The sequence below is a fragment of the Macrosteles quadrilineatus genome, unplaced genomic scaffold (genome assembly GCF_028750875.1).
Source record: "Macrosteles quadrilineatus isolate MER2022 unplaced genomic scaffold, UCM_ALF_1.0 Scaffold_9__3_contigs__length_116548681, whole genome shotgun sequence".
Classification (NCBI taxonomy): Eukaryota; Metazoa; Arthropoda; class Insecta; order Hemiptera; family Cicadellidae; genus Macrosteles; species Macrosteles quadrilineatus.
Window position 1 is genome coordinate 71,960,979 of NW_026542602.1, and position 16,815 is coordinate 71,977,793.

At 36.2% G+C, this 16,815-nt stretch overlaps 1 protein-coding gene across 1 annotated transcript in view; it reads right to left on the minus strand.

The window, feature by feature from the left end:
* Positions 1-501: 501 nt before the first annotated feature.
* Positions 502-16,815, minus strand: part of LOC129003566 (tudor domain-containing 6-like) — a 32,568-nt gene continuing 16,254 nt past the window's right edge. Inside the window, exons 5-8 of the mRNA XM_054431863.1 lie at positions 5,245-5,495; positions 3,282-3,453; positions 2,254-2,350; positions 502-679 (exon numbers count right to left, since the gene is read on the minus strand). Coding sequence (XP_054287838.1) covers positions 655-679; positions 2,254-2,350; positions 3,282-3,453; positions 5,245-5,495 — 545 coding nt within the window. The 3' untranslated portion in view covers positions 502-654. The remainder of the gene's footprint in view (positions 680-2,253; positions 2,351-3,281; positions 3,454-5,244; positions 5,496-16,815) is intronic.

Sequence of the window (16,815 nt, forward strand, 5' to 3'; positions counted from 1 at the left end):
TTCTTCGAAGAAAACCTTTCTCTAAAAGCAACTGTTTGGTCTGAGTGAAAAATATCTCTTTCTCAAGGCTTTGAGCAAAAAATCTATCTGGTATGAATCCAGGAAAATGATTTATGTATATTGGACGTAAATATATGTACATTTTACGTCTATATTAAAGTATATGGGATGTGAATAAGTTACATTCAGTATACATTAAATGTATCAAGAAATTGGCCAGAAAATAGGTTTAAATCAATCACATATTAATTAAGACAGTATTTCATGTTTACCTAAAACAAAAGGTAACGATATTTTCTATGTAAATATCAGCAAGTAAATTATATGTAAATTTTACATATTTCAATATACTTTACATAGTTTACCAAGATTGACCTAAAATATAAACAATAAAATCTCACCTCCGTTACTATAATCTCACCTCCGTGAAAAGGCTGATCAATTTTTTTTAATTTCGCTAAAAACTGTTTATGATCTTTGTTGACCATACCTATGACAGTTATGTTCTTTAACTTAACAGTACAAAAATATATAAAACATATATTTTTAAGAAAAAATTTTATTTTTTTTTATTTTGTTGAAATGTGCCCGATATTTGAGAATGACCCATGTATATAATAACTCTTGTGCTGACTGGGATGGTTTTACAGGAAATTATACAGCGCTGGCTCTCTTCTCTCTGAAAATAAAATTCTAAATTCTAAATTGAAATGATATTATAGTGAAATTATTGCTATAGCATGGAACGTGCAATAACAATAGCTTAACATCAATCTTTAGCAGTTATAAATTGTAATTTCCTTGTTCAAATTCAAATAGTTTATCGTCATTCAGTATATCATATCATAGACTAAAGGAATTAAATATAGACCAACAGCCGTGCTGCGATTAGCATGGGTTCTGGCGCCCACCGCTGGGAATGCTTTGTAGTTACGTAGCGTCATTGACTATTGGAATAGTCAAAGGTAGCGTGTACGCCGTAACTACTAAACTTTAATGGGTTTGGACTGCTTTCCCTTAAAAGTGTTTGAAATTACTTCATTACAAAAATGCCAAACTACACGGTGGACGCCAGAACTCATGCAAACCGCAGCACAGCTGTCGGTCTATATTTAATTCTTTTTGTCTATGATTTAGCTCAAAATAAATAAATTTGCCAAGATTTATCAAAATATATCCAAATACCCCCGCCGCAGCAAACCTGCCGACTAAGCGAATTTCCATTTGTCTGAATTGATTTTCAGTTAAATATATTTTAATAATTTTAGGTTTAACGAGTACCTAGGTTTGCTGCTACAAGGAAACTAATAAAAGTGTTCTTGAGTGAAATATTGATAGCTTAGTACAAAATAAATAAATTTGCCAAGTCTGATCAAAATATATCAATAAACAAGCAAACTACAACATTTGACAATATTCTCCATAAGAATAACATGGGAATATTAGATTTAAATTTTTTAAATTTTCTCCGTTACTAATAATCAAACAAAAATACTTTTATATACTAAATTATTTGTTTTTTAAGCTCTTTAAAAATGTCTAAAGAGAAATCGAGAATTTTTTTGTTTTGAGGGTCAAAAGTGAGAAAAACCAATTTTGACCCCATAAAACCCCCCATAAAGCCCCGTTCCCATGGTCCGATCGTGCTGGTTCGCGAACTCATTCAAGTTTATCCCGCTTTACACCTTTAAACCAAATTTCATCAAAATCGGACAAAAATTACTCAAGTTATCGCGTTCACGGACGTAAATATATATATATATATATATATGTCTATATACATATATAAAAATTTGAACGAATGGTGTTTTTGGCCTCTTGGGACATCAAAATGAAAAAGTAAATCGGTCCCGGGCCTAGGTCGTACCGTGCCACCTACGGTAATAACTACTTCCCTATAGGGAAATTCCCTAAAACAAGCAAACTACAAAAAATTTAATTATTCTCTTTAAGAACATGAGAATTTTAAATTTAAATTTTGTATTTTCTCACCAATAATTGTACAAAAACACTTGAATACACTAAACTATTTGCTTTTTAAGTCCTACAAAATGGTTTTGAGAAAAACACATAGTTACCAGATTTTACCGCAGTAAAATGTTTCTACAAAATATAACCTTTTTGATATAAATAGCGGAACACCCTTATTAAGAATAGTCTGAATTTCTGGTTTTTCAAGCTCAAAAAATATATATCTGGAAAAATTAGGCTTATGGTAATAAAGCTTTTAACAGTTTTTATTTTAATACGTACCTTCTTTGTTTTCTAAATTTCGCTTGTGTGAGCCAGTCACTGACACACTCCCTCACTTCTTTCTCCTTGCAATTGTCATACTTTTTAAAACAAATTTCTGGAAGCAAACACAATTTATTAAAAAAAAGATTAAAAGTTAAAGACCTATTGAAAAATAGAATTTACTTATTAAATATTTAATACCGTACTATATATCGGTATATATAACCAAGTAGGCCTAATGATAGGTACTAAATTTATAATTAATAACTAATATTTCACATTGGCATGAAAAGTTACTGGAACATAATATGATATTTTCCTGACTGTTAACACAACTTCAATATACAATAGTCAATGATATTATCTTGTATAACTATTTGGCAAAACTTGTGAATCGCTTGCCTTTTCAAGAACTTTAAATCTCCTCAGTCTTCGCCCCATGGACTTATAAAGATTAGAGGAGTCTTATGAAGTAAATATTGTTAGCCTCCATGATAACTAAAAGCTGTTGTAAAACGTTAAAGTTTACTTTTTCAATGTTTATTTTGATGCTTTATTATTTTATTCCGCTAAAACACTGTTTGGATCAAACCACATAGAAGTTCATGGAACTGAGCTAATGAAAATTGAAAGATAAGGAAGACATTCTGATATTTCCAACAATGAAAATTGATATGCCAATAGGCTTAAACAGATTACATTCCTGTCTCTGTTCTATTAAGGATTTTTTTGTTTATGTATGAAATGTTTACAGCTTTGTGTTGATTGGATCCTGAAATGTTTCATAACAATGCCAACAAACCATCAACTGTGTTTTTTATAGGCTGGTAAACCATCAACTTTATTTGCACTAGGGACTGATAACATTCCTAACAAATATAGATAAGTTAGCCTACACATAAAAATATTGAATTTTAGGTGATTAAAAATTTGCTGTGTCAGCTGGTAACTACATAGAATAAACATAAGTTGAAAAAATCTACCAAAGTTGAATTTAAAAGATCAATTGTTTGCAATATCAAACATTAATTTTAAATAATACTTACCGCCAACTATTGCATAGATACTTGTTGTGGCAAAGACTTTTTTATTATTGCCACTAATGGTTCTTCCTGTCAGAGAAAAAGTCTCTGCCACATCGTCTGATAATATTTTTCGTAAAATGTTTGCTGCCAGACTTTTAACATTATTACCATTTAAGGTAAGCAGCATCCTGGTCTAGATACAGAAACACAAATAAGTTATTAGTTTATATTTATTCATTCTAATGATGTAGGTATAACCTTTGACTAACAAATTAAATGTACAGTATACCCAATAAGAAAGCACCAAGATAATTGTAATGGATAGGCTGTGAACAAATGGGATTGCTGTTAATTATCTTGTTTTTGCACCATATGTAACAAAGCAATTTTTTATAAAATTTTAGTTTTAACGAATTTCCCATGTATGGAATTAGTGTATAGGGAAAGCTCTTGGGTCTAATGGTATTACTTGGACCCATTACCAATTTACTTTTTTGTTTTGAGATCCCTAGTGGCCAAAAACACCATCTGTTCAAATTCATATGTATAATGTCCGGTAGCGCGATAACTTGAGAAAAAATCATCCGATTTTGATGAAATTTGGTAAAAACGTGTACACCTAGGTTTATTTGAATGAGTTTGCGAACCAGCGTGATCGGACTATGGAAACAGGGGTTTTTGGGGTAAAAATTGGTTTTTCCCATTTTTGACCTTGAAATCATAAAATTTTACAACTTCTTTCCAAACCATTTTGTAGATCTTAAAGAAACAAAGAATTTAGTGTATTGAAGCGTTATTATGTGCCTAATGGCTAAGGAGAAAATAAAAAAAAATTGTAAATTAAAAATTCCCATGTTATTCTTATGGAGAATAAGTCAACTGTTGTGGTTTGCTTGTTTATAAGCATATTTTGATCAAATTTGGAAAATGAATTTATTTCTTAACAAACTATTTCCATTAAAAAACACCTTTTTACCCTCCCTGTTGCGGCAAAGCTAAGTACTCGTTAAACTATAATGCCCTTTAAATAGGGAATAGATGTGATATTTTTAATGCAGGGTTCCCACCCGTCCCGATTCTGTCCGGACAGTTCCGATTTTTCCCTTAGTGTAGCAACCCTAGGTTATAGGAACAGGTCTTCTGGTAATAATTGGATTCCATAATTTTTGCCCATCAAAATATTGAATTTCACAATTTCTTTTCCAAAACATCAACAATTTCTTTAGTAAACATAAAGAAACAAATAATTTAGTATTTAAAGTGTTTTCATAAAGTTATTTGTTATAAATATAAAAAATGTCTATGTTGTTATTGGCAAATCTATTAATTTTATACTACTGTAAGCTATAAACAAACATGTTACCAAAAAGTACACTTAATTACCTACCCTACCTGTAGCAAAAAACCCAAGAACTTGTTAAAACCTAATGTTATGTAAATTGGAAGAAGCAATGAGAGGCGAAAGGGAAAATTTAAGTAAAAAATTTAATCAGGCAGATCAAAATTAATTTTGTCTGCAACTTTGTCCGCAGGGGTATTTTTTTACCAATATAGTTGCTTATGAGTTTACCTAAAAAGGCTACTTTATGTAAGGAGTTTTGCTTCACACCACTTCCTTAATTGTGCATTTAAGTAGACTAACAGTGAAGATAATATTTCTTCTTATGCAAAGTTGTTTGGAATCCATTTTAAAGGTTATTATTAAAGGTTGTTGTTCAAAGGTTTATTGCAGACATTTTCCATCACGAATTTAAAAAACAATACAGAACGTTTCGGGATCTGGAATCTGATCCGTAACGTTACGTTGGTAATGGTTGTGTATTGTTTTTTACATTCGTGATGGAAAATGTCCGCAATAAACCTTTGAACAACATTAACTCACCATCACCAACAATGAACTTCAAACAGAGTATTAAAGTTGTTTAGAAACAACTTTAATGTTTTTTTATTTAAATTTATGTTTAAACTAATAACTTAAACTTACAACTTTTTGACGGAATATTAAGTTATTGAGTTTCTCCTCAAATTCGAGGAACTCCTCTTCTGTCTTGAGAGGTAGGCCTAGACTTTCAGTTGGGCAATATCCCTCTAAGGTGTTCTGGGGGTGGGGGATAGAGAGTTGCTCCCCTTGTCTCTGCTCCAACATTATCTGAATATCGTCCACCTTCTTAGTTAAGTCCATTACTGCTTCCCACAGCATTGAAATGTGTTGGCAGCAATGGACATCCTTGCAAGCTGAAAAAAAAAACATAAAGTTAAGCCTAAATATTACAAGCTTTATTTAGTTAATTAACACAATACAGGATTTATAAGCTTATTATGCTAACTTTTTGCTAATGTAGAATTACATGAGTAATAGAATTTCCCTAATATGATGAAATATAAAAATAAAGCACTTTCTGATATCACATACAAAGCTCTTTATGATTTTAAGACACAACTTGACCTTATGTGCAACAATTTTAATGTCATGTACGTGGAGGCTAACTGTTGGGTTGTGCGGAGACACCTTGCTCTTGATGGGAGACACCTTAACAGGGGGGGTGTGTCACGGCTGGTCTCCTTATTTAAAGCGGTGATCCCTGCGTCTCTCCGCATGAATGGCCCGGCAGCACATGCTACCCACAAATCGAGTCTGCCCTGCCTCACAGTGAGAAGCTAACTTCTCACTGTGAGGTTGGGGAGAGTCTAGTCTCTTCAAGTTCGGCCCCTCCCCAGTTGTCGGGAAACGAAATAATAGAAACCTGTGTATCGCTCATTTAAATATGCGCTCTCTAAACACAGGTTTCGATGAGATGACTGCACTGGCAATTGACTTTGATTTTGATGTGTTTGGTATTTCTGAAGCTTGGCTTAAGTCGGGTTCACTTTCTGATCACTATGAGATACCTGGATACGTACTCCTGAGGGCTGACAGAGCTGGAAAAGGAGGTGGAGGTATTGCCCTGTACATTAAGCAAGGCTTGGTTTTCCAAAGAAGGGATTTAACAGGAGTTGATCCAGGCATAGAATTTATCTCAGTGGTCCTTCAAACAAAAGGTGCTAAACTTGGCGTAGCCATCATGTACAGACCACCACAAATTAGCTATACTTGTCTTGGTTCTTTGTTTCGGGCATTGTTTGTAGACATTGCAGCTGAAATTGACTCCGTCATATGTTTAGGTGATACAAACGTTGATTTACTAACTTCCTGTTATGAAGAGAAACATTTCCGTCGTCTGCTGAAAATATATGACACTGTTCAACATATAACTGAACCCACAAGAGTCACTTCCAAGTCAGCCACACTAATTGATCACATTATGTATCACTAATAAATCAACTCAACTGGATATGTGTGGCGTAATTGATGCGTCAAGTATTTTAGATTATAGTGAAAAGAAAATCACTGACCATAAGATAATTTACTGTAAATTAAAATACAAACAAGAAAAAAAGCTCAGCGAAATTAATTACTTATAGAGATTTTAAACACTTTAACGTTGCGATTACCAGACTAGCAAGTGTAGAGTGGGAAAATGTAAATGACATGACTGGAGTAGATTGTATAATAGCTATTTACCTTACAAGTGTAGTAAGAGCGTTTTTACATCACGCAGGTGAAGGTTGTGCAACGAGCGGAAGCGAGTTGCATAATTTACCTAAGTGATGTAAACACACTCTTGCGTAACGTGTAACGTACAAGATTTTACCTGACCCGACAATATACAGGAGGTTACGAACAATATTAATCATCATCCATTTCACTCATCTTCTAACAGTAACGTTCATTTACAAACAAAAGCTAGGTTAGGAGAATTCTTCAAAACATATCAATAAAATTCAAGAGCACAGCTGATTTCTAGCGTTGAACGTCGTTGGCTCCATAGAGGTATATTTTTTAAGTTATTCACTCAATGTTATTTAAATGGGTTTCATTACATCACCGAGTGAGTTTTTTGATATTTTACATCACTCGAGAAGTAAGGAAGTTGTATGTACATCACTCTTGGAATAGGGAAGTTTAACATGGCGGGTTAGGTAAATTAATTTATTACAAGCAATGAGAAAGACATTTATGACGCATTAGCACCTCTAGTAACAAAACGAGTTTCAAAGAGGAAATCACCTTGGAGAAATGTGGAAGTGATCATGTTAACAAAATTAGTTTCAAAGAGGAAATCACCTTGGAGAAATGTGGAAGTGATCATGTTAACAAAATTAAAAAATAAACTTAGAACTAAGTATAAGAAAACTAGACAAGATAAGGATTGGACGGAGAACAAGATAATTAGGAATAGACTAAATGGTGTAAAATGGAAGGCAAAAAAGAAATATTTTACTGATAACCTTGCAGACTGTAAAGATTCGAGAAAATTTTGGAAATGTTTAAAACAGAGTGATCTAATTGGAAAAAAACTGTAACACACAACTCCCAAATACTTTTAAAGTTGATGACATGAATGATTACTTTGTTAAAGTCTCAGAGAAGGATGTTAAAACGGTAATAAACGAAATAATAACCTCTAGAGCAGTTGGAGTTGACGACTTGAATATTTTAATGATTAAAGCAGTTTGTCCTTAAGCAATTGGTGCCTTAACTCACTTGATGAATGAATCATTAGGATCAGGCAAATTCCCTCAGGCATGGAAAACTAGTATAGTCCATCCATTTCCAAAAAAATCTTATCCTACTGACTTCAGTGAGCTTAGACCTATATCAGTCTTGCATGCCATATCAAAAGTACTGGAAAAATTAGCAATAAAACAAATTCTAGAACATTTAGAAAAAGAACAAATCCTTCCAAAATTACAGTCAGGGTTTAGAAGAAACCACAGTGCCTGCACTGCATTGGTGAATATGTTTGCAGACTTGTTTGAGGCGAGGGACCGGGGCAGGTGTAGCTCTGTTGTCATGCTTGACTATTCACAGGTGTTTGCCTCTATAAGCCACAGTTTACTTCTCGCTAAATTGGGACATCTTGGTTTAATGGATAATGCAATTGCTTGGATGCAGTCGTACTTGGAAAAAAGAGAACAGGTGACTAGAGTGGGAGCTGATGTTTCACTTCCCCTTGACAAAGTCCGGGAGTGCCGCAGGGGTCCCATTTTATTCACCCTGTACACTGCAGACATATCCAATTGCGTACACTTCTGCAATGTGCACGCCTATGCAGATGACTGTCAGATGCATTTATCCTATGATGTCAACTCAATTGACCAAGCTGTTGCGAGGATGAACTTGGATTTGGCAATTGTCAGTGAGTGGTCCATGAAGCATGGTCTCAAGTTAAACCGGGAGAAATGCAATGTTCTTCATATTGCTCCGCTCAACTATGTTTTTTTTTTTTTTTTTTTTTAAGAGGTTTTGGCGGCCTCTTTTAACCTTGCATTTGCCCGTCCACATAGACTAATAGACTTGTTCAATTGATCATTGATGGAGACGTGCAGGTAAAACTTGATGACGTGGAGTTGAAGGTGAGCCACACTGCCAGGACTTTGGGCGTAATATTAGACAGTCCGAAAGGACCTGGTGTATAACCTTCTCTGATTATATCACCCATGTTTCCCAGCTGGCGTTGGGTAGATTGCGGGGTCTGTACAAATGCCGAACCATCCTACCTGAGACAGCCAAGATTCAGCTGATTCAATCAATTGTCTTGTCAGTGCTATACTACTACTGTTTTCCTTCATATGGCAACAGCATCACGAATGAGGGCATGGAAAGGATTCAAAAACTTCAGAACACTGCAGTAATATTTATATATGGTCTGCGGAAACGCGATCATATATCTGAATTTGAAAAAACTGCCGGTCTTTTGCCCTCAGCAGCCGTGTGCAGGATGCAAACCTGCACTCTGGTTCATCGGGTACTCGTAAAAAAAGAACCAGCTTACCTGATGGAAAGACTGGTCTCCCGTGATCGGGTGTCTCGGTACAATACTCGACAGGAAAAGCAGTTTAACTTCCCGAGAGTGAGGCTGGAGATTGCCAGGAGAGGCTTTTCATACTTTGGGCCCAAGTTGTATAATGACCTCCCCTGTGATCTTAAGTTGCTGGGTGTTCCAGCATTTAGAAATAAGCTAAAAGAAATGTATAGAAAGGACCTCAAATTTTGTAAATAGATTCTGTACTTTTTGTTATTAGTTTTATTTCGTATTAGTAATTAAATTGACAAGAGTTATCCTGTAAAGCAGTATGTACTGAAGAACACTTGCTAAATAAAGGCACTCAAATTTATTGGGCACTGAAATTGACTAAGCGAATTTCCATTTGTCTGATTGGATTTACACTAAATTGTCTCCTTAAAAATATCACATTTATTCCCTATTTAAATAGGACTAGGTGAACCCGTGCAAATTCGCACGAATAATAAATTATGATATTATAGCAACGTCGTTAGAAGTTGCGTCGTTGTATCGACGTTGGTCTTGAGCTCGATCGTTGGCTATATTCATTGTAAGTTCTTTTTGCTCTTCAGTAGGAGTATTTTAAAGAACGGAGCTCATCATGCTGAAAACTTGCGCGTATGGATAAATATCAACCAAATGTTGAGTCAAAATGTGCATGAGTTCAGTGCTGCAAGAGCCATTAGCTTTGTTTAGCATTCTTTCTTAAACAGCGGTTTCGACGTCGTAGATATAAATTGGGGCATATGTGGGATGCTCCCCTTCTGACGGTTGTAAGGTGCCAATTGAGAGATAAATTGTGCGTGCACCTTAAACATGAAAGGCCCTCCGCTGTTATGTCCTTCAATTTTAGCTCGAGTGCTGACCATTGCGAACGCAGAGTTGTACGATCTAATGTTCTCTTTGTAGTTTCTGCTCAAATGATTTCCTCCATTTAGTAGGCTCTGGATATAATAGCTCTCTCGGTATGGTGATAGATTCACTTTTCCTTTATGGCAGCAGGATGAAAATCTTTCACCATGTCCTCTTTGTTATTCTTTAAAATGTAGCACACCACATTAAATTTTAATGCCATCTCGCCAAGTGAATGCTGCTGAGTTATTGTATTTGTCAGTATAATTTTGTTAGTACACGTTGCCACTAACTGTTCCAATTCCTCGTCTGAATCCTTACGTTTTGCATTGCTTGCCGTATGTTGACTCGCCGTGTCCGACCGGCAATATTTCTTTGTTGTTTTGCCGTCGTGCCCTATAGGTAACATTTCTTTCCCGGGTTTCTAATTATTTTTAAAAACATGCAAACTGTTTACATTTCAAAATCAAACAAAACATCTGGGATTAAATTTTTTTAACTAATGTATTGACATATGTTTCAGAACATAATAACATTCAAATCAATCACAATGTTATCCTTATGGAAGGAACTTTGAGGGCAGCCCACGCCCGTAATAACATTCAAATCAATTACAATGTTATCCTTATGGAAGGAACTTTGAGGGCAGCCCACGCCCGTAAAAAGATATATTTTGAAAATCTAAAGCCAGTTTGCACATCTACACACCTAGACGAAAATTTTGGTATATAATATGTGGGGGTAAATCTTAAAATTATTTGTTTTTTTAAGCTCTACAAAATTGTTTGGAAAGAAATTGCAAAATTTTATGTTTTTTGGGTCGAAAATGAGAAAAAACCATTTTTACGCCATAAAAGCCCCCATAAACCCCCGTTCCCATTGTCCGATCATACTGGTTCGCAAACTCGTTAGAATAAACGTAGGTTTACACGTTTGTACCAAATTTCATCAAAATCGGATCATTTTTTCTCAAGTTATCGCGCTAACGGACACATATATATGTATATGAATTTGAACGGATGGTGTTTTTGGCCTCTAGGGACCATGTTTTATGCACGATTAGCTTTTAAGTTATTAAAGGCTTGGTCATGTTCATTCGACCAATTCCAATCTACATTCTTCCTAGTAAGGTAGCGCAAAGGGGAGGTTAAATTAGACAAATTAGGGATATATTGAGGGACATATATATATATATATAGGGATATACAGAAATGTGGACATTTCTAATAAACACATTAAAGGTTTATAATGCCCTCTTAAGAAACTACTTTATCTACAAAGTTTACTGAGTTTACCCTAAACTGAAACTTGTCTTTGTTGAACTTAACATTATAGTCTTTTGCTTTCTGAAGAACTTTGTTAAGAATAATATCGTGTTCTTATTCAATAGAACCAGCTATGATTAAATCATCAAAGTAAATTTTACCACTAAGTCTAGCCATAATTTCCTCAGGCTTAGGAACTAGAAAAGGTTCTTTCTTAATACTAGCAGTACCTGGGGACCAAGCATTGCTCGGGGAAAATAATTAGTTTACTCTGAAAGCAGTTTAGTATTGCAGATACATTAATCCGCTCCCAAACTCCACACTGCTCAACTTCACTACTTCCTTCACCACTCCATACGTCGTGGACCTGTTTGCCTTCCTTCGTCCTTCCCTATACTATTTTAGAATTGCAGATACATAAATGCCAGACAGTTCCCACACTCTGCACTGCTAGCCTTACTACTTCCTTCACCATTTCCTACGTCATGGACCTGTTTTCCTCCCTTCTCATAGCATTTTAGGATTGCAGATACCTTAATCTAATCCCCATTAACAGTTCCCACACTCCAGTATGATCACCTTTACTACTTCCTATGTCAAGGGCCTGTTTCACTCTCTTCCAACGGCATTTTAGGATTGCAGATACCCTAATCTAATCGTCATTAACAGTTCCCACACTTCGGACTGCTTGCTTTTACTACTTCCTTCACCACTTCCTACGTCGCGGACCCGATTCCCTTCCTTCCCATAGCATTTTAGGATTGTAGATACCTTAATCTAATTGTCATTAACAGTTTCCACACTCCGGACTACTCACCTTGACTACATCCTTCACCACTTCCTACGTTGTAGACCTGTTTTCCTCCCTTCCCATAGCATTTTAGGTTTGCAGATACCTTAATCTAATCGTCATAAACAGTTCCCACACTCCGGACTGCTTGCCTTTACTACTTCCTACATGGCCCCCACAAGGGTGGGGCTGGTGCAACTCTGGTCACAGGGCCCGGGCCCCCTACCCATTTTTTCTTTTTTTCCCCATTGAAGATCACTTTACAGCAGATCATAAATTGAAGATAAAAAAATAGTATAGCCTATATATTAAAAAAAAAAAGTTAAATAATTTAAAATGTATTAATTCTAGATTCTAAGGTATTTTTATTTAAATACTATAGGTGCGTAGGTGCGTATGTACTATACAACATCTCGGGCCCCAGTGGCCGGCTCCACAAACTCCCTCTACCCCTTCCTCCCGCCAGGTGATTAGCCACTCCTACCTCGTTCCCCCCATAATAAACAAAGTTTGGTTTTATAATTGAACTGATAGTTTCAAGAATGAATCCTCATAGTTATAAGTTAAAATAAAATTTTTAAAACATTGAAAAATTGACATGTACTATGTACCATAGCTAAGGTGACCAGACGTCCCGCTTTAGGGTGACTGGTCCGTCCCAACAAATCCTCTCGGGACGCTTATTTGTCCCGTTTTATCAACATTTGGTCCCGGTTGCACTTTTATGTATGGAATATTTCAATTAATAATTGCAATCTAGGTTATTTGACACAAACTTAAAAACTCTTTACTTTTGGAGTTTTAAAAATATGAAAGATTGTAATAATTTTGACCTAAGTTTTCTTCCCAATTCGCTCGGTACAGTACTGTACTAAAGCATGGATTTGATAGCATCGGCATCGACAGCATCGGTCATTCTCGGCATTACTCGTGCACATTCGTTTTTCTCCGTGACTACTTGCGCAAGTTCGGCAGCTCAGGCATCCACTCCCAAAAAAATGTAGTATTGTTAAAATTCTTGATGAAAAGTGTCACTGAATAAAATATGATTTCATTAGTGTAAGCTGTTAAACTCGATTTACGTAAGTTTTTTTCCTACTCCATATTACAAAATACAATTATAGCAGTTAAGATAGCCAAACCCTTTTACAGGGAAATAAAAAAGACAAAATATTAATAGGCATGGAGCTTTTGTGTATTGATGTAATAGTTTTAATTGCTGTCTTCCTTCACCACTTCCTACGTCGTGGACCTGTTTCCCTCCCTTCCCACTGCATTTTAGGTTTGCAGCTACCTTAATATATTCGTCATTAACAGCTCCCACACTCCGGACTGTTTGCCTTTACTACTTCATTCACCACTCCCAGCGTCGCGGACCTGTTTCCCTCCCTTCCCATAGCATTTTACGATTGTAGATATCTTAATCTAATCATCATAAACAGTTCCCACACTCCAGACTGCTCACCTTTACTACTTCCTTTATCACTTCCTGCATCACCGACCTGTTACTCTCCCTTCCCATAGCATTTTAGGATTGTGGTACCTTAATATAATCGTCATTAACAGTTCCCACACTCCGGACTGCTTGCCTTTACTACTTCATTCACCACTTCCTACGTCGCGGACCTGTTTTCCTCCCTTCCCATAGCATTTTAGGATTGCAGATTCCTTAATCTACTCGTCATAAGCAGTTCCCACACCCCGGACAGTATACCTTGACTACTTCCTTCACCACTTCCTACGTCGCGGACCTGTTTCCCTCCCATCCCATAGCATTTTTGGATTGCAGATACCATAATCTAATCGTCAAAACAGTTCCCACACTCCAGACTGACTGCTCGCCTTTACTATTTCCTTCACCACTTCCTGCGTCGCGGACCTGTTTCCCTCCCTTCCCATAGCATTTTAGGATTGTAGATATCTTAATATAATCGTCCTAAACAGTTCCCTTATTGCCCTTACTCCACACTGTTACCTTTGACTACAATATATGTATTGTGTAATCTTCAGTATAATCTTTGCTTAATAGTAACAACTTAAGTTTTCCTTTTGTACTAGAGAACATTAGATCGTACAACTCTGCGTTCACAATGGTCAGCACTCGAGCTAAAATTGAAGAACATAACAGCGGAGGGCCTTTCATGTTTAAGTTGCACGCACAATTTATCTCTCAATTGGCACCTTACAACCGTCAGAAGGGGAGCATCCCACATATGCCCCAATTTATATCTACGACGTCGAAACCGCTCTTTAAGAAAGAATGCTAAACAAAGCTAATGGCTCTTGCAGCACTGAACTCATGCACATTTTGACTCAACATTTGGTTGATATTAATCCATACGCGCAAGTTTTCAGCATGATGAGCTCCGTTCTTTAAAATACTCCTACTGAAGAGCAAAAAGAACTTACAATGAATATAGCCAACGATCGAGCTCAAGACCAACGTCGATACAACGACGCAACTCCTAACGACGTTGCTATAATATCATAATTTATTATTCGTGCGAATTCGCACGGGTTCACCTAGTCCTATTTAAATAGGGAATAAATGTGATATTTTTAAGGAGACAATTTAGTGTAAATCCAATCAGACAAATGGAAATTCGCTTAGTCTGCAGGTTTGCTGCGGCTGGGGTATTTCTACTATTACTAGGCTTTGTACCTACCTAATCAGTAGGTCGATTGGCCTCTGCAATGATACCTTCATTTCTTAACTCATCTAATGTGTCTTTGAGCTTAGCATATAGGCTAAGGGGAACGCGCCTAAGTGGGTGAACTTTGGGTGTAGCATTAAATAAATAAATAAAAATGCCTTTATTTAGCAAGTGTTCTTCAGTACATACTGCTTTACAGGATAACTCTTGTCAATATAATTACTAATACGAAATAAAACTAATAACAAAAAGTACAGAATCTATTTACAAAATTTGAGGTCCTTTCTATACATTTCTTTTAGCTTATTTCTAAAGGCTGGAACACCCAGCAACTTAAGATCACCGGGGAGGTCATTATACAACTTGGGCCCAAAGTATGAAAAGCCTCTCCTGGCAATCTCCAGCCTCACTCTCGGGAAGTGAAACTGCTTTTCCTGTCGAGTATTGTACCGAGACACCCGATCGCGGGAGACCAGTCTTTCCATCAGGTAAGCTGGTTCTTTTTTGACCAGTATCTGATGAACCAGAGTGCAGGTTTGCATCCGGCATACGGCTGCTGAGGGCAAAAGACCGGCAGTTTTTTCAAATTCAGATATATGATCGCGTTTCCGCAGACCATATATAAATATTACTGCAGTGTTCTGAAGTTTTTGAATCCTTTCCATGCCCTCATTCGTGATGCTGTTGCCAGAATACTCACACTCAATTCAGTATACACTTACAAAAGAGTTGAAGAAACATGGTATTGAATTAGCTTTTAAGACAAACAACAAGACAATTAACAAATTAAATGTGTCGGATAGTATAATTGACAAAAGTGAGAAGTCAGGTGTGTACAAAAATAAATGTGCAGGTTGTCCAAGCTTTTACATAGGAAAAACTAGACGGACATTCGGAACTAGATACAGAGAACATCATCCATGCCCAAGAATCGACAAACAAAAATCCTCCTTTGCACAACACCTGGTTGACGAAAATCATGACATGTACGATCTGAACAATGGCCTAGAGATACTCCACACAAGCAAGAAAGGAAATAAACTGGATACACTCGAAGAATATGAAATTTACAGAGCTTTTAAAGAAAATAGTTTAGATGACACAATTTTAAATGAGAAACTACAATATAAATCACACTTCATATTCAATAGCATTTTAAACCAGGACAATTATAGACCAAAGGCAGGAGTACAAAGGTCAGCTGATAACACCGTCACACCAGCAACGATGCAGGATTAACCTCCAGTCGGCATCTAGCTCTGATCATGTCAACCGGTAACGTGTGTGCGACAGGCCTGTTAGTTTTATTTTTGTGTATTTGTATTCGTAAAATGTGTTCGTGTTATATGTTTCTACTGTGACGACGCTGCTTCAGCCGAAGACGTCTGATGATGGCATGTTAATGCCGAAAGGGCCGTAACGGAAGTTACAACTTATTGAGCTGTAGACAAAAGGTAAATACAATTTTGTAAATACATGAAACCGTTCTTAAGTGTAAAGTTTGCGATAGATTTCGTAAATCGAATACCAAACAACCTATGTAAAGTCACCCACTTCCTGACAGACCATGGCAAAAATTAGCTGCGGATATTTTTCAATTTGGCCCTAATGACTACTCAGTAATTACTGATTATTATAGTAGATGGCTAGAGTTTGTAACTTTGAATGGGAAAACAGCAGGTCGTGTTATTCAAAAATTAAAACCAATCTTTGCTAGGTTTGGAATCCCAAACACTTAAATTGCAGACAATATGCCCTTTAATAGTATTGAATTAAGGAATTTTCCATCAGATTATGATTTTAATGTAATAACATCCAGTCCGCATTATCCCAAATCCAACGGACTTGCCGAAAAGTCTGTTTCTATAGCCAAAAACATGTTAAGAAGGGCTTCCGAGTGCAACACAGATGTTTATGTATAACTAATAGAATACAGAAACACCCCCTTGAAAGATATTGGCTTATCACCAGCTCAACTTTATGCTAAGTAGAAGGATTAAGACCAAAACCCCTTGTGTAGACAACCAACTTAAGCCTAAGAATTTCGATGTAAATGTTAAGGCAAAACTAACAGCTAAGTGTAGTAACTGTAAGTCATGGTACGAT